The sequence below is a fragment of the Pristis pectinata genome, chromosome 2, assembly GCF_009764475.1.
Source record: "Pristis pectinata isolate sPriPec2 chromosome 2, sPriPec2.1.pri, whole genome shotgun sequence".
Lineage (NCBI taxonomy): Eukaryota > Metazoa > Chordata > Chondrichthyes > Rhinopristiformes > Pristidae > Pristis > Pristis pectinata.
Window position 1 is genome coordinate 120,729,692 of NC_067406.1, and position 19,272 is coordinate 120,748,963.

Below are 19,272 nucleotides of genomic sequence, written 5' to 3' on the forward strand. Positions count from 1 at the left end.
CCAGTTGTGAAATTTGGTCTGGTGGTTCTGTGCACCTTTCACTTTGGCATGTCTAACATTTCCCCAGAACCATTGTCTAATGACGTAACAAGTCGTGCACTGCAAGTCTCCTCTTGCAAACATAAACAGGAGCTTTTGAATGCCACCTACAATCCTTGTTGAAAACTTTTACTACAACTAGGAGTACATAGTGCTTCTTTGCTACACTTGTGTCTATTTAAAGGGACACATTGCTGACATTGGAAGACTTGACTGGGCAGCTTCAGAACTTCTTGCAGGCTGCTCAAACACCTTCCAAAGTTCAGAGAGCATACTTACGCCGACAGGTCTGCTTTTCACAACATGTAGCTGCAGAGATACTTGTTCAGTTGGTGCCTCAATGTTGACACTCGTCAGCAACCTTACCAGTTAGGGCATGGTAGAATCTACAGCACTGCTAGTAGCTGCCATGCCAGCGTATGTTATCCCTGCACAATAAAAGATGCTATTTGTCAAAACTAAGGATGCTTTTTAACTGTGCTGGTGTATTCAGAATCATTTACAAGAAAAAAAGTCAAATAATAAAAATCACAGTATTTTTCAATAAATTCACAGCTGAGCTCCTATTTTGCGACTTTCCAGCTGTGTTTTGAAGTGTTAGTGTTTATATTACATTGTCACCTGTATGGCTGCTGTGAAGATGTCCTTGATGATGACCAAGAAGTTCTCTTCAGACTGCTGCTGAGGTCACAATGATGGAGTATTTTGGTTGTGGGGCAAAGTTTATCAGGTTACCTGAGAGCCTGGTGGGAGGTGAGTTGATGCTCTTGAAGGTGGACATCAGTGGCATGAACTTGGAGTTTTGGAGGGGGCTGGGTAGACAAAGCTGTAAAGATCCATAATGCTTCAGCATCATCTCAATTGAGCAGGCTGTCATATGCCTAGTGACGTGTCTTGTTCCTGCTGTCTTCACTCCTCTCTGAGTCAGCTCAGTGCGTGGTCTCAACAAGTCTTGCCTTAGGCAGAAGACGAGGAAGCATGGTGGTGCACATATCTCTGCTCCTGCAGATGGGTTAATGTTCCTACTTTTTATATATCTGCTCCTGGAGGACAGTGATCTGTTCAAGAGGAATAGCAGTGTACCATTCCTTTGCTCTTTTGGGGGTTGAGTTGGTCACGAGTAGCATACCTCTGTGCACTGAGAACGGCAGTCTGCTTTTAAATGGCATCTCACTGCTCAATGCCAACAGCAATTTGCAAGTGACATCTGTTCACTCGAGAACATTTAGAAAATATTAGGACGGATAAGTCCCCGGGGCCTGACGGAATATTCCCCAGGCTGCTCCGCGAGGCAAGGGAGGAGATTGCTGAACTGTTGGCTAGGATGTTTGAGTCCTCGTTGTCCACTGGTATGGTACCGGAGGATTGGAGGGTGGCAAATGTTGTCTCCCTTATTCAAAAAAGGTAGTAGGGATTAAGAAGCCTTTCCAACAGCTTGCTCACCACAGACGTAAGGCTCACTGGCCTGTAATTTCCTGGACTATCCCTACTACCTATGGGATCTATGAGCATTTAGAGAATCATGGACTGATTAGGGACAGCCAGCATGGCTTTGTGAAGGGAAGATCATGTCTCACAAGCCTGATAGGATTCTTTGAGAAGGTGACCAGGCAGATTGACAAGGGTAGTGCAGTAGATGTGGTCTACATGGATTTTAGTAAGGCATTTGACAAAGTTCCACATGGTAGGCTTCTTCAGAAGGTCAGAGGGCATGGGACCCAGGGAGGCTTGGCAGTGTGGATTCAGAATTGGCTTGCCTGTAGAAAGCAGAGGGTTGTTGTGGAGGGAGTGCATTCAGATTGGAGGGCTGTGACTAGCGGTGTCCTACAAGGATTGGTTCTGGGATCTCTACTTTTTGTAATATTTATTAATGACTTGGATGAGGAGGTAGAAGGGTGGGTTAGCAAGTTTGCAGACGACACAAAGGTCGGTGGTGTTATGGATAGTGTGGAGGACTGTCGAAGATTGCAGAGGGATATTGATAGGATGCAGAGCTGGGCTGAGAAGTGGCAGATGGAGTTCAATTCGGAGAAGTGTGAGGTGGTACACTTTGGAAGGACAAACTCCAAGGCGGAGTACAAGGTTACTGGCAGGATTCTGGGCAGTGTGGAGGAGCAGAGGGATCTGGGGGTTCATATCCACAGATTACTGAAAGTTGCCTCACAGGTGGATAGGGTAGTTAAGAAAGCTTATGGGATGTTAGCATTCATAAGTCGTGGGATCAAGTTTAAGAGCCCTGAGGTAATGATGCAGCTCTACAAAACTCTGGTTAGACCACACTTAGAGTACTGTGTCCAGTTCCGGTCGCCTCATTATAGGAAGGATGAGGAGGCATTGGAAAGGGTGCAGAGGAGATTTACCAGAATGCTGCCTGGTTTGGAGAGTATGCATTATGAGGAGAGACTAAGGGAGCTCGGGCTTTACTCTTTGGAGAGGAGGATGAGGGGAGACATGATAGAGGTTTACAAAATATTAAGAGGAATAGATAGAGTAGACAGCCAGTGCCTCTTTCCCAGGGCACCAATGCTCAATACAAGAAGGCATGGCTTTAAAGTAATGGGTGGGAAGTTCAAGGGAGATATCAGAGGGAGGTTTTCTACCCAGAGAGTGGTTGGTGCATGGAATGCACTGCCTAGGGTAGTGGTGGAGGCAGGTACGTTGGTCAAGTTCAAGAGATTGTTAAATAAGCATGTGGAGCAATTTAAAATAGAGGGATATGTGGGAGGAAGGGGTTAGATAGTCTTAGGCGTGGTTTAAGGGTCGGCACAACATGGTGGGCCGAAGGGCCTGTATTGTGCTATATTGTTCTATGGACATCAAATTGTGGAATTTTGTTCCTTCAGAACTTCAGGCTGCTCCCATGTGACGGAGACCACATCTTCAGATGAATTGTGGTGAGGCTGCAGTGACATAACAAGACTTTGTGAATGCCACCTGTGCTTCCACAGCAGGTGTCATCTGAACCACAATGATGATATTGTCATGGACAACCAGCAAAGAGCAGTCCACATAACATCAAGAACTGAGGTCGTGCTTTCCTGTACCCCGCAAGGCTGTGTCCTCAGCCCCTGACTCTACTCCCTATACACTCACGACTGTGTGGCCCGATTCTGCTCTAACTCTATATACAAGTTTACAGATGACACTACCATAGTGGGCTGAATCTCATATAACAAGAGTCATATTATAGGAAGAAGATAGCCCAGTGGTATGGTGCCATGACAACAATCTTTCCCCCAGTGTCAGAAAAACAAAAGAACTGGTCATTGACTACAGGAAGGGAGGCGATGCACATGCTCCTGTTTACATCAATGGTGCTGAGGTTGAGAGGGCTGAAAGTTTCCAAGTTCTTAGGACTGAACATCAATAGCCTGGTTTGACCACATAGATGCCATGGCCAAGAAGGCGCACCAGTGCCTCTACTTCCTCAGGAGGCTAAAGAAATTTGGCATGTCCCCTTTGACCCTCACTATAGATGCACCATAGAAAGCATCCTGTCCAGATGCATCACAGCTTGGTCTGGTAACTGCTCTGCCCAAGACCACATTATGGAAACCAGCCTTTCCTCCATGGACTCCGTCGACACTTGTCACTTCCTCAGTAAAGCAACCAACATAATCAAAGACCCCACCCACCCTGGACATTCTCTCTTCTCCCCCCTCCCACTGGGCAGAAGATACAAAAGCCTGAAAGCACGTACCACCAGGCTCAAGGACAGCTTCTATCCTGCTGTTATAAGACTATTGAACAGTCCCCTAGAACGAGAAGATAGACTCTTGACCTCACAGTCTACCTTGTTATGGCCTTGCACCTTATTGTCTGTCTTCACTGCACTTTCTCTCCAACTGTAACACTTTATTCTGCATTCTGTTATTGTTTCTCCCTTGTACTACCTCAATGTACTGATGTGATGAAATGATCTGTATGGATGGCATGCAAAACAAATTACCTCAGTACCTGTGACAACAATAAACCAATTTACCAAGGTTGGAGATGGATTCTTCCATGCTTTTTATCGTTCTTTTGGTGAGGCAAACCAAGCAGTTCACTAACCATCTTGCTGTCCATCCTCATCAGTCATCAGGTGAGTTCTCAAACCAGAATTCCTTATGTTTGGTCCAGACCCCAGCTTATGTGAGTCAGGTGCTGCAGATATGAGAGTCCTCCCACCCATTCCTTGCTACCTTTACAGGAGATGATGGACAATGAGTACGCTCTTCACTGTTGTCCCTTTGCAAAGGAAGCTGTAGAAAGTTCTTATGATACTCGTTGTGAGGGATTCAGGGGGAGTGAGGATGGAAGTGGTGGGGTGAAGGTGAATGATGTGTTGAAGAGGGTGAAATTTCCTGAGATCAATGTTGTGTCTGTCTGTGAATGTGTCAGAATGAAAGAAATGTATGACTCTAGATCTCATTTTGCCCTAATGTGAGATTTTGAAATTTCCTGGGGCTTTGCTTCATGATGCGAGTATTCTCATTCCTGGAAGGGAATGCTGTAACTGATGTGTGCCAGAATCTATGAATGGTAGGAGCTGTGTCAGGTTTCTTGGCACACAGGACTTCTCTATCTCAATTAGCTTCCATCTCAATTTTTCTTTGAGTGAAGCATGGTGCTTTCTCTTTCTCCCTTCAAGGTCAGCCATATTTTGAGATTTGTCTTTTCAACCTCTTTGTGAAATTTATTCCTTTATTAGTTCCACATCAAGAATATCACCCACTTTCCAAGCCATTTTAAACCCTCTCCACCAGCTCCAGCAAACATCCCTGTTAAGATGTTGATTGGAGGCAGGTTGACATGCGTGTCATCTTGCTTGTAGAGACCCCTCCTCTTCCAGAACTGGCAATACTGCCCCATAAAACTGAAGCCCTCCCTTCTTGCATCATCTGTTCAGTCACATTCATCTGTACTATCCTTCTCTTCTTATACACACTTGAGTATGACAGCAGTAGTAATCCATAATTTATTTGCTTTTGAGATTCTGCTTTTCAATTTTTTCTTTCTCCTTAAATCTACCACATTCTTGAAACTTTGGTATAAATATTATAAGACCTTAAACCACAACCTCATCAGAGTCTTGGTTATAATAGATTCTAGAGCATTATTGAAGAACAGCAAGTGAATATTTATGTATCAACAAGATAATTAAACAATGCCCCTTATTGGACTTTGTTGGGTGAATGTGGCTGTGAAGTGTATGGGGCATCCTGAAGTAATGAAAGATGCTGTATAAGTGCAAGCTTATTCATTTTTTTGTCTGTTGGACTTTCCTTTATATTTGATATCCTAAATTTATTTTGCATATTTGGCCTTAACTATTAGAATCCATCCCATATGACTTGATTTGCATAACCGAGTGCAATAAAATAATGTTGACTAAGGCACACTGCACCTGTTCACTGCCTAATTTAAGTTCTAGTTCATAGGAGACTCAGATTTCCTATGAAAATGAAGTCTGCAGTGCACTTACAAACAACTGAAAATGGTTCTGACTCATAATAGTCCTGTGCTTTTAATATGATTAGTAGTGCAGTCTTGTTTGTAAGCCAGACTATTTTAAACTTGTAATTGATATGTAGAACAAGGTTGCAAAAAATTTGTAAATTGTAATCCAGATCCATTTAAGAATGTTTGAGTGTAACTTAGTTAATAGCAAATAAGAATTCATAAATCATGCAATGCTTTATTACAGTTTTAACTCTGAATCTCCTGAGGTTGGAAATAATACCACTTGACTTGTACGCTTATTCCCAGGTTCACATCTGTAAATTACAACATATGCTATGAGTACAGAGCATTGTTTTGCTTTGTTCTTTAAGGTAGAGGGTAGATGTCACAATGAATAGGTTGGATTTGGGTTGCTGGGCTTGATGACAGAGTAAGTGTGCACAAAGATTGAATCCCATTTGTTTGTTAGATTCAGTGGTAACCTTGTGGATAGAGGTCAATTTTAACGTTAACATGATTTTAACAGTGCATATTTTATTATGACTGATTTCAACTTGCCTATGGAGATCACACATTGATGTATATCTCTACTGAAGCTTTCTTTTAATAATGAATAGTACAAGATTTTGCAGAATGCTAATAAATACTAAAAAAAAACTCAGCTGAACCGAAAATGAGAACAAAGTTCAAGCTCTCATTGTATCCAGGTTAGTTGATGATAGAAAGCTAGGTGAAAAAGTAAAGTAACAAATCATCAACAGTGGCAACAGTGAGATTTAATCTGATTAATTGAATAAGATGATGGAAGAGAAGATTGTTAGAAAATGTGAGGTAATTCATTTTGATAGGAAGAGTAGAAAAATATTTTATAAGTGGTGACAGACTAGCATGTTTTGATACTAAAAGGGATCATGGTGTCCATCTATATGAAATGCAAAGTTACAGTAAGTAATTGGGTTGGCTCATCATATGTTGGCCTTAATTGTAAGGGGATGAAGTACAAGATTAAGGAATTCTTGCTGCAATTTTACCTGGAGTACTATGTGCAATTTTAGTCTCCATGACCAAGATGTCAAAGCAGCTTAGATTCAGTAGATTTATACCTGGGCGGAGGGGTTTGACCTGTGAGAAGAGGTGAACTCATTGAAATGATAAAATTTTGAAAGGGTTGGTGAAAAGCTATTTTCGCTGGCTGAGTATGGAACTATAGTGCTTGTGCTCAGGGTAAGTAGCTGTTCTTTTAGGAATGAAAATTTAAAAAAAAACTGGAATTCAGAATAGGAATAGGTCATTCAGCCTTTGGGCCTGCTCTGCCATTCAATATTATAATGGCTGAGTATCCAAATTTGGTACCCTGTTCCTGTTTTCTTTTATTCCTTGATCCCTTTGGTGCTAAGAACTATTGAGGGAAGGAAACTTCTTCTTCACTCAGAGGGCTGAGAATCTTTGAATATGCTTACTTCAGAAGGAAATTGATGATTAATTGCTGAATATATTCAAAACTCAGAGCAATTGGTTTTTTTTGGAGACATTAAGGAAATCAAGAGAGAGAAGGCTTGGGTGGGAAGGTAAATTTCAGATAGAGGATCAGCCAGGAATTACTGAATGGTGGAGCAAGTTCAAGAGACCAAAAGGTCTAATATTCTTGTTATAGCTGTGATCTCAATTCAAAAGCACTTCATTAGCTTTGAAGCACCAACAGATGTCCTGAGGTATATTCGATCGTAATTGTAAATTCACGATATAAATGCGTATCTGTAAAACTACTGGAGACTCAAAGTTTTATTTCCCCTAGAAACTTGCATTTCAGGTCCCTCACAATCCACCATGAGTGATGTTGGATTTAAAGTGTGAGGAGGAAAAGATGGGATATCCACTCGTAAAATATTTGTATCGCATTTGAAGGGCACAAAATATGAATCCCAACAGAATTAATGGTCTGACATGTCTATCCTCTGCAAGTGGGCTTCACTTTCTTTTTGTGCCTCCAGTTTTTTTTTGGCAATATAAGTTATTTATCAAAATTACTTAGTCTTTGGAAGATGTTAAATGGATATTTAATTTGCGGGAAGATTATATTATCTAAAATGAATGAGATTCTCACTTGATCTTGTTTTGGTGTACTGATTTTCTATGTATTACATAAATGAGTCATACTGAACAGGAAATTGCCAATCTTGTTTTCTGTTCTCATCTGCGGAATGAAAATATTGATATAAGTGAACCTGCATTACAGGGAAACGTGCCTGGGAATTGCCTTGTTAATCGCTGCCCAAAGTCTGTTGGAACTGCAAGTAAGGCAGGGAGAAGCTAATCAAAAACTTAGGTGAAATATTTGCTTTGAGTATGCACCAAATGCCTTTGAAATTATTTCTAAATGTTGATTATTTAATCTTTAGATGGATTCCTTCAAAATGGGTCAAGATTTTGTAAAGAACTCCTCATCCACTTTGGACAATTGGCAACACTTTGACTTTGCCACAGACATGCAAGAATTAAATGTCAAGAGAGAAATTTTGAAGACTGCGACGGTTACTCAGTTCAGTCCAGACACTGCTGCCTTTAATGCCTCTGCACGAGAGTTTTTGCTTCAAGGAACCTCGCACAGTGGCTCTCAGAGTCACAGAAGCCCTTCAACAAACACTAGAAAGCTTTTATCCTCTGTAAAACATGAACCATTAAAGAGAGAAAAGAGGAAGACCTCCCTAGAACGAGAATCCATACTCTTCATGAAAGGAGTCATGGATGAATGTACACATGTGGGAAATTTCTCAGGTATTTTAAAACTTTTGATTCAAATTAATGTCAGAAATTATGAACATGGGTAATACATTGGAATTTTATATGGTTTGTTTACTAAATTAGGAAGCGCTCAGGATTTCCTGATGGCTCAGTGGTTAAATTCATCATGTGGTTAGCTTATCTCTGCTGAGTCAGCATTTACAGTTTTACAATTGTTCTCTGTATCCAAAAAGGAAGAGAAAAGATTTGTGTGCAAGCTCACTTGCTGATGCCTATCTAGTTAACCCTGCAGGAAGTATTTTTTATTATTTGAGGTTACAGTGGGATTGGTTCTGATGTAATGAATTCTGTGGTGGAAAATCACAAGTTTTAAATTTGATAACCTTTCTATTTAAATACTGAACTATTGTCATTGGTCCACCTCAATTACTCCCATTTGAACTCTATCACTTTTACCTTGCCTATCATATTTAAAGCATGTCCTATTGCTGTCTAGTGCTTGAACTATCATTGAAATCACCTAATTTATTATCTGATAGTGTTTTTTATTTGTTTATTTGACAGTGTAAACTTAATTATATTTTGGATTGCCTTATGATGAGAGGTTAGGTCAACTAGGCTTATAGTCCACCAGAGTTTAAAGAATGACAGGGATCTAATTGAAACTTGCAAATTTGGCAGGGCTAGAGAAATTGAATGTAGAATTGCTACCACAGAACTGTGGAAGCCAAGTTGCTGAATACATTTAAGAAAGAGACAGTTAATTTCTGGACACAAAGGCATCTTGGATAATGGGGAGATAATTTGGTCATGTCTGATATTCTATTTCAACACCATATTTCACCAAGTTGAGGAGCAGACTCAAAGTGCCGATTGTACTCTTATTGCTCCTACTTTCTCAATTTCTCTGTTTCTAATGAGGGCAAGCATGAGGTAATAAATCTGGGAAAAAACAACATTGGATATGATACTACACACTCAGCTGAACAGGATATAGATAGATTGAATGAGTGGGGCAAAATCTTGGCAAATGGAGTTTAATGGAGGAGAGAGCGTGAAGTCATGTGCTTTGGCAGCAGGAATCAAAAGGCAAGTTATTATCTAAATGGAGAGAGACTTCAAATGAGTGAAGTATAGAGGGATCCAAGTGTTCTTGTGTATGAAACACAAAAAAATTAGTATGTAGGTGCAGTATGTAATTAAGAAGACATATTGGCCTTTTATTGTTCTGGGGTTAAAATTTAAAAATAGAGTATTGTTAAAATTGCACAGATTGTTGGCGAGGCCACACCTGGAGTACTGTGTAGCACTTTGGGTACTTTTATTTAGAAAAGGTAATGCTAGCATTGGAGAAATCCAGAAGAGATTCACTTGGCTAATTCCTGTGATGATAGGTTTGTTTGCTATCATAAATGGCTTAAAAAAAAGGTTAGATCTGTATTTCTTTGTAATTTAGAAGAATAAAGGAAGATCTTATTGAAACATATATATTCCTAAGGGTACATAAGTGGGTAGATGTTGAGATTTTCCATTGGTGGGAGGGTTTTGACAAGGGACACTGTTAAAAGATGATGAGGCCATCTTTTAAAAATGAGGTGTGTAGGAATTTCTTCTTGCAGAGTGTGGTGAAACTCTTAAATTCTCTACCCCAGGGGTATAGAACCATAGAACGATACAGCACAATACCGGCCCTTCGGCCCACCATGTTGTGCCACCCTTCAAACCACACCTAAGACTATCTAACCCCTTCCTCCCACATATTCCTCTATCTTAAATTCCTCCATATGCTTATCTAACAATCTCTTGAACTTGACCAACATATCAGCTTCCACCACCACCCAGGCAGTGGCATTCCATGCACCAACCACTCTCTGGGTGAAAAACCTCCCTCTGACATCTCCCTTGAACTTCCACCCATTACTTTAAAGCCATGTGGAAGCTAGATCATTGGAGATATTTAAAGGAGGTAGATGCGTTTTAATATAGGGCCACATGGTCTAAGAGTGGAAACTAATTGTTGATGATTGTTGATTGCATCTTTTAATGGTGAGAATGAGATAAATATTTGAAGTAGAAGAAGTGGGTTACCATTACTTTATAAAGAGCAGTTGTACTCTTCAGTTTCATTTAAGTGAAGTATTTCATTAGCATTTATTGGGTCTGGAATGCTAGCTGAAAGTACATTTTCTCTGGAAACTCTAATTATCTGCTCTTTGATTTAAATTGCAGTGCCAGTAGACCCTAGTCTGATCATAGTGGTACAAGCAAAAGAAGATGCCTACATTCCTCGAGCTGGAGTACGGAGCCTTAATGAAATCTGGCCTGGATGTGAAATCAGATACTTGGAAGGGGGTCATATTAGTGCCTACCTATTCAAACAAGGCCTCTTCAGGTAAAAGCAGTGAGAAGTTACCAAAATTGCAATTTCAGTTGCCTAAAAGAATAATTTTTGGGACTTTTATTTCAGTTTCTTTCTATACCAATTACTTAGCCCTAGCTCAGGAAGGAGATGAGTACCCTTCCTCATCTGACTTTTCTATTTTTTTTCATCACTATCTATTTGTATTCTAGTTGTTGGACTTTACTCTGTAGATAAGTTCATGGAGACTAATTAATGTCTTTATTTGGTTGGCATGAGTGAATGAGAAACCCTTATGTGGAGAAAATTATTTGACTACTACTCTGGTAGAACTTTGATAAGATAAAATATCTTTATTAGTCACATGTACACCAAAACATAGTGAAATGCATCTTTGCATAGTGTTCTGGGGGCAGCCCGCAAGTGTCGCCACTTTCCGGCGCCAACCTAGCATGCCCACAACTTCCTAACCCGTACATCTTTGGAATGTGGGAGGAAACCGGAGCACCCGGAGGAAACCCACGCAGACACGGGGAGAAAGTACAAACTCCTTATAGGCAGCAGTGGGAATTGAACCCCGGTCGCTGGTGCTGTAATAACGTCATGCTAACCACTGCACTACCGTGCCTGCCTGTGTGTTTGCCAAGTGCTATTGCCAAGTGTATTTTCATTGTTTTTAAAAAAGAGAAAAAAAATATATTTACAAAGTTACTGAATGTTTTGATTATACAGTGCAGTGATGCATTCAGTTATAATTCGATCCAGCTGGGCTTGCAATAGGACTGTTGATGATTAATAAAAACAAAATGCTGGAAATGATCAGCAGGGTAAGTGGCCTCTGTGGAAAGAGAAACAAAGTTAATGTTTCAGGTCATCAGACAAAGGGTCTTCAACCTGAAACATTATCTGTTTCTCTTTCTGATGCTGCCTAACCTGCTAGGTGTTCCCAGTGTTTTCTGTTTTTATTTGTTTTCCAGCATCTGCATTCTTTTCTATTTCACTTACTGTTGACAATTAAGTGTGGGAAAGTGGGAACATTTTGCATAATAGAACCCTAGACTTTTTCAGAATGGGAATCACTTGGACCAATGGAACCAGCAACTCATCAGTAAAGCAATACCAACCTAATTCCTCCTATCTTGTGTCTTCCGATAGACCTATAATTTCCTCTGCTTCATCGGCATTTCATTCAAAAAATGCCTTTGCCTTTTCTTCATAAAGACAGTTATGCTCCTCTCCTTACTTCGAGTAACTTACTTCAAGGTTTATGACTGCATTGCTCTTTTGTCAGTTGGAGAAAATAACCTTTCACCGGAGAAACACGTTTTTTTAAATAAACCTGCCAATAAAGAAGGCAATCTGACTAATGCCATACGTGATCAGGACAGTTGGAGCATGTATTCTTTTAATATATTTTTACTTGTGATCATGTAAGAAGTAATGTATATGTTCATTTCTATTTGTTATAATTGACAAAATTTGCTCTATAAAATGTTTAGAACTTCTCTGTAATTTAGTGTGAGAATTGGGGATTAGTTTAGAGTTCTGAACCAGTAAGTCTTTACCTTTTTGTTTTACTCCTTGTGGAATATGCACAACAAACGTGGAAAACAAAAAGTAGGACAAATCCAATCTGGTTAATTACTGAACAAATCAGACTACTCTCAACTATCAGCTAGAGTATCTTTGATAGTAGTATCAAGTGGCACAGATTCACCAATAATCTGTTCACCAGTGTCCATGCTAGGATTCTCCAGGGCTACTTGGCTTCAGACCACATCAGCCTTGGTCCAAGCACAATCTAAAGAGCTGAATTCCAGAGGTGACTTGAGAATAAGTATCCTTCGCATCAAGGCAGCATTGAGTGTACCATCAGGAGCTCTGGTAAAACAAGTCAACAGTCGTCAAGGGGAAACCTTTTCTATGGCTGGAACCATACCACACATAATAGAAGTAGTTATGACTTTTGGAGGACAATCATCACAACCCAGGACATTGCTACAGGAGTTCCACAGAACAATATCCTAGGTCTACCGTCTTCATCTGCATCATCAATAACCTTCCTGCCATCAAAAGGTCAAAAGTGCAGATGATTACATAATGTTCATTTCCATTTGTAGCTCCTCAGTGTGTGAAACAGTACACACTAGCATGTTACTGAGACATCATTTAGGCGTGGGCTAATAAGTGGCAGGTAACATTCATGCCACAAAAATCCCAGCCAATGACCAATATGAAAGAGTTTGACATTATCCTTGACATTCAGTGGTATTGCCATTGGTGAGGCTCCTACCATCAAAATCCTGGCATTCACCATTAATCCAATAGGAACAACCACCTAAATACTGCAATTACAATAACAAGTCAGACTAGGTAGCCTGACGTGTGATGTCTCCAGACAGCTCAAAGCCTTTGCACTACGTACGATGCATAAGAAAGGAGTGTAATAGAACACTCTCCACTTGCCTGAATGAATGCAATTCAAACAACACTCAAGAAGCTCAACATTGTCCGTGATTTAATTGGTAGTCCATCCACCACCCTAAACAGCACCAGAATACAGTGGCTGCAGTGTGTACCAACAACAAAATGCACTGTGCTTACTTGCCTAGATTGACCAGGATGCATGTCCCAAACCAGCGATCTTTACCACTAAGAAGGAGAAGGTCTTCGGACACCTTATAGAGGAGCACTGATGCCTACATGTCCACTTCCTAGACCCATGCTATTATGATGTGGAAATGTATTGCTTATTCCTTCATTGTCACTGGGTCTAAATCCTGGACTTCCCTTCCCAACAGCAGGACTGCAGTGATTCAAGAAGATGGCCTACCCCACCATCTCAGTGGCAATTAGGAACAGGCAATAAATGCTTGCCTTTTAAAAATATTATTGAATGTACCATATAATCACATCTCCTTATGATATATTTATTCAGAATTCAACTTTTTTTTGTTTACAGACAAGCCATTTATGATGCATTTGAACGATTCCTTCAGAAGTACTCCATCTAGCACGGAATGCTAATTGTAGTCAACTTGTGGTTTTCATTTGTGGCTGATGTCATTACACAGAGTTCTAATCACTGCTACAAGGAATATCATTGGGCAAGCAACTTTGCACTGAAGATGGGGAGTTTAATCATCCTCTATTAGTTGGAAGCCACATAGCGAAAGAGAAACAGAAGAACTGTATACCAACCTAATAGAAACTATTATTGGTCTCATATTTCAAAATTTGTTGAAACTCAATAACTATATTCATAATTGGTGCAACCATGCCACTCATAGTAACATGATTCTCCACTTGATGAGTTTTTACATCTTACCAGTAAGTTTTATTAGATCTGTTGAAGAGTGCTTAACTTTATTTTTTGACAAGTATGAACTTCAGGGAAAACAGACACTTGTGTACAAGAAAATACAAACGAAGAAACAAATATGTATTTTAAAACTGACTTGAACAAGAGTATTAGTAATGTGCAAAATATATAAAAGGGAGGAACATGGTGCTACTTTGAGTTATATTGTGCCTACAGAAACTACAGAATTTAGAATTCACAATTCACTTGTGGCAAAGTGACATTATTTAATGAAATCGCAAATGTCTGACATGAACTGAAAAAGTAATTGACACTTTAATGTTAAATCTGCTTTTCTGAATCTACACTGGAATTAAGATCTCACAACAATCTTGTAATGATGATTGACTAATCTTAGGATTCAGTGCGTGAAAACTGATTTTTGGTTTAAGTTTTAGTTCATATTGGAGAACTTGTAACTGAAAATTATTAAAGCAGCTCAATGTCATATGTGAATTTTATAATTAAATTTAAATACTTACAATTTTCATTAATAAAACTCATGAAAGATTGTCTACTTCCTTAGTTTTGGGCTATGAAAATGAGGAATATTTTAACTCATTACCATACAAGTTCATAGAGATTACAGTACATGGGGAGTATTCATTGAGCAAAAGCGGAGATGTACAGATGTACTTTCTGAATGTCTAGAGCAGAAAAAAATCATTGCTTCCCATAATGTCGCTTCCCTGTAAGTACATCTATCACATAGAAACGTTAAATTCCATTATATCCAGGAGATTCTGTAATCCCCTATATACTTTTAAGACTTACTGCAATGTAGCAGAAATATTCTTCGGAATTAGGATATTAATGCCTCTGGTAGCTTTATTACTGTACCAACTCTGACTTTTAATGGAATTATAAAGCTTCAACAAACCTGCACTACTGCTGCTTAACGAACTTTGTACAAATGATCATGTTCTTCAACACTGAATGTTCAAAGCTCCTGTTGCACTTACTTTAATTTAGTTATTCAACACAAGATTGAACAATTTTTTATATGGGAGATCCAAAATTGTTCTTCATTCTAATTACCATTATAAGAAATACTTATAAATGTACAATAGTCTATTTGAGAGTTCAGTATGTTTCATATTTTAAAAGATGCTGTAGTTAGAAACAGTGAGACATTCTGCATTGCACTCCTAATATAAAGACATGGATTTCCAAAACAGTAACATGAATGGTGATAGTGAGTTGTGGATGGTGCATTCCATTCTTTGTCATTCACTTGGTACTTAAAGGACATCAACGTTTCCGTAAAGGGCTTAAATATTCTTTAATATTCTTTATCTGTTTCTCCAACTGAATTTTGAAAGATTAAATTCCATCCACCTCAATGATCATTATCTCAGGCTAAACCAAACTAATCACCACATTGATGACCCATTATTTGACCATATTTGAGCATCCATATGTTGACCGTGTCAGCCAGGGCATTGCTGGCATACCTGTGTTGAGTTCTGGTTTTCCATTTCCTCAAGACTGAAATTTTCATTGTTTGCCGGCTGTCTTGTGTTATCTTTTTTTGAACTCTGATTTCTATGACCATTTCCAAATTTGCCCTAGAATGAGTGGCTTTTTTTTTCAGCTGATCTGGGCTCTGCAATTCTTTATTTGAAGGTTGCTCATTCATTTCCATTATGTTTTCTGTATTCCAAGCCTTCTATTCCAATTCTCAAGGTCCACTTTTCCATCACTTACAATTGTATGTTTTGAGATACCTTATGGTCCTAGAGCAATGCAGTTTATTGTTTGCTGCCTTGTATTATATCACATGACTCTAATCTGCAATAGTATTTAAAAAAGAATTGCAGATAAATATGAGCAAGGTGATAAAGCTGAAACCTGAGAATAGACCTGTAATTTCCTGTGCATGTGCAACCTAGAAATTAGATGCAATAAACAAACCATTTAAGTTAAACTACTAAAGTTCCCTATCAATTTCATTAGGAGTCAAAATGGTGAAAAATAGATTTAAATTAACATAAGCAAAATGCCAAACTCACAAATTAAGTATGAAGATTGTTTCATCTTATTTCAACTATTTTAGTACAGTAGTGCCCACAACTTAAGAACCTACAACTAAGAAAGTTTAATTTTATGTAACACTGCCAGCTAGATTAATTCAAAGAAACAAAATTCTCAATGCAATTCTCAAGAATGCAATTTTTTAATAAATTACAATTAAACACTTTTCCTGCTGCTCCAAGAATTGGGTTGCAACTTGAAAAGGTTTTGGACATGTATTGTAGGAAATGAGTGTACAATGACGTACATTTATAAAATGCCTCATGGTGCATCACAATACTGTAATCCAATATTTACAGTGAACCACAGGCTTTTAGGATGGAAGCCAAAGTTTTGTTGAAAGCTTGATTTTAATGCAAGTCTCTGGCAGTTGGGCAGAGATGTATTTAGACTGTAATCATAAAAGAAAAAAAGCACTTGGATCTATATGGTACTTTTCACATGCTCAAGAGGTCAGAACTCTACAACCAATTAAGCAACCTAGAAATGCAGACATTGTTTTAGGCATTTGAGCCTGATTACCTGGGTCTCCGAGTATAAATACTTAAGAGTGTTCATATATTCCCACTTTCCAGGGACAGATTGTATGAAATTTATATGCCTTGCAAACATTTGCCTGGTTCACAAATTCCATCCCCAACACCTGATCTGATATCCTGGCAAGGTATCTGTTTTGGTATTGACTGCTACCATGGAAAGCATATTCTGATTAAAACTGGGAAGCCTGAATATCATACTGCAACTGTCTCCCATCCCCAAAACCATGCTTACATGTTCTGCAAATGTGCCTAACAGGAGCTTCTGCATCTATTCTCAGATGTTTTATCATTTTACAGCTTGGCAGGTGACGTGAGGTGGAATGGGGAAATTGCTTAAAGGATTGGAGCAGGAAAGAGGTCAGCATCAGTAAGTGGAGGAAACGAGTGGGGAGAGGATTGGGGATTAGATAGGGTGAGGTGCTAGGTGTCAGGGTAGGGAGAAGCGATGGAGCAAAAGATGGAAAAGGGGATGAGAATAAGCAGTCAGGAGCAGAGAAGACAGAATTTGTGGAGAGGGTTTAGGGGATTGTAGGTATAAGAGGTATGAATGGAAGAGGTAATTAAAATAGGGGAGAAAGAACATAAGAAAGAATGGCCAATATATCTAGCCAGAGTCCGCAAACTGTACATGTTGGTTAAGTTGCAGGTGTACCCATTACTATTCCTTTATGCAGCATCGCCTGATGCTGGTTTGAGCAATGTCAATGCATTATTTATAAATTGTGGCTGAATACATCCATATAGCTTCACATCCATGGTAATTATGCAAACAATTGCTTTGCATTTGTTGTGCAGCTAATATGTGAATAATCTGGCAAAGAATATAAAAACAGACTGTTAAAGCTTCCATAGATATGTAAAAATGAAAAGATTTACAAAAGATAATGTGGTTTCCTTAGAATTATTTTGTGGAATAAGGAGAAATTAAACAAAAAAAACTGCATTTGACTTCATGGAAGATGAAAACTCCCAGGCATAGTGGAGAACAATAGTTCTAGAGTGAATGAGGAGTTGAAAAAATTAACACAAGTAGAAAAATTTATATCGGAGGAATTAATGGAACTGAAAGCCAATAAACTCCCAGGTCCTGATAATCTGCATTCTTGGATTTTGAAAGGGGTGGTTATGCAGATGGTAGACGTACTGGTTGTCAACTTCCAAAATTCCATAGATTCTAGAAGAATTCCCACAAATTGTAAGGTAATCCCACCATTTAAGAACAGAGGGAGAGAGAAACCAGGAGCTACAACCAGTTAGTATAACATCAATAGTAGGGAAAATAACAGAATCTATTCAGGAAGTGGTAACAGGGCGCTTAGAAAATAATGATAGGATTGGATGGAGTTAACATGGATTTATGAAAGGGAATTATGTTTGATAAATCTGTTGTAAATTTTTTGAAGTTGTTACTAGAAAAAAAAATAAGGGATCTGTGATTTTTCAGAAGGCCTTTGATACGGTGAAATGCAGGAGGTTATCAAACAAAATTAAAGCACATGAGATTGGGTAAGATAACCAAATGCAATATATCTGGGTTTGCTGTGAAGAGGATGCTGAGAAATTTTAATTGGATATTTGCAGGCTAGGTGAATGGATATGATAAATGGAATATGTTCACCTGACTGAATCCTGGGATGGGGTGAAGGGATATTTACATATTAGGAAAAATAACGGAAATTAGTGCTGCACTTTCTAGAATATGGAATGATGTGATTTGTTTTTAAAGATAAAATATCCTCTCTGTGTTACAGCTGGCCTATTCTGATGTATAAACCACCTCTCCTGTTTCTGTCAAAACTGGCCAGTCTTGATATAATATGATCCACCAGTAACATTAGCTCAGTGTTTTCATTCTGCAGATGCTACACTAATCTGCCGAGTATTTCCAGCATTCTCTTTCATTTCAGATTTCTGTCTGTGTTCTACATCCAACATGTTTTATTCTCTTTCCCTTCTGCTCTTATTCATCTTCCTCTATGTACACTGCTTCAAACAGATAAACTAAGATTAACAAGCATTCATTTACCTTTCTCAGATGGCACCAAAGGCAAGTGTTACCTGGACAACTTTGGTCTCCATCTAAGCACAGACATTCTCATTGTTCCCTCCACCCTCACCCACCACCACACCTCAAACCACTCTAGAAAAGTAAAAGAGACATCCAGATGCATGTTTCCCTCCCCATTCAACATTTCATCATTCAGGTCCACTCCTTCATTCCCTCCAACCACTCCCCGTCTTATGGCACTTTCCCACGCAACAGTGGGAAATGCAACACCTGTACTTTTATTTCTTCCTTTCCCACCATTCAGGGACTCTTTCCAGGTAAAGCAGGTATTCACTTGCACTTCTAATGTGGTGTACTGGAGTGTGCGTTTGGTGTTCACAATATGATCTCTACATTGGAGAAACCAAATGTAGACTCGGTGATCACTTGGCAAATTATAATGCATTCAGACTGCAGGAGTGACCGTGAGCTTCTAGTTGCTTGCCGCATTAATTCTCAGTCCCAGTCCCACTCCCATTCCAATCTGTCTGTGGACTTTTACATTGTTAGAAAAAGGCACAATGTAAGGTTGAGAGACAGACCATCTTCCATCTGGGCACATTGTAATCTTCTGAATTCGATGTCAAGTTTTCCCGAGTTTAGGTAACTTGCTCTTTCTATGTATCTGTATTGGAACTGGCCATTTCTGCCCATAATCTATCTTTGATTTTGGCTCAGCTTCCCTCTCTATACTTGTTTAGCCTGG

The 19,272-nt window shown here is 39.1% G+C and overlaps 1 protein-coding gene across 1 annotated transcript in view; it reads left to right on the forward strand.

Annotated features, from left to right (window-relative positions):
- The window catches only part of abhd18 (abhydrolase domain containing 18), a 57,585-nt gene extending 43,136 nt beyond the window's left edge, over positions 1-14,449 (forward strand). Inside the window, exons 12-14 of the mRNA XM_052035859.1 lie at positions 7,884-8,259; positions 10,456-10,618; positions 13,548-14,449. Coding sequence (XP_051891819.1) covers positions 7,884-8,259; positions 10,456-10,618; positions 13,548-13,599 — 591 coding nt within the window. The 3' untranslated portion in view covers positions 13,600-14,449. The remainder of the gene's footprint in view (positions 1-7,883; positions 8,260-10,455; positions 10,619-13,547) is intronic.
- Positions 14,450-19,272: the final 4,823 nt, after the last annotated feature.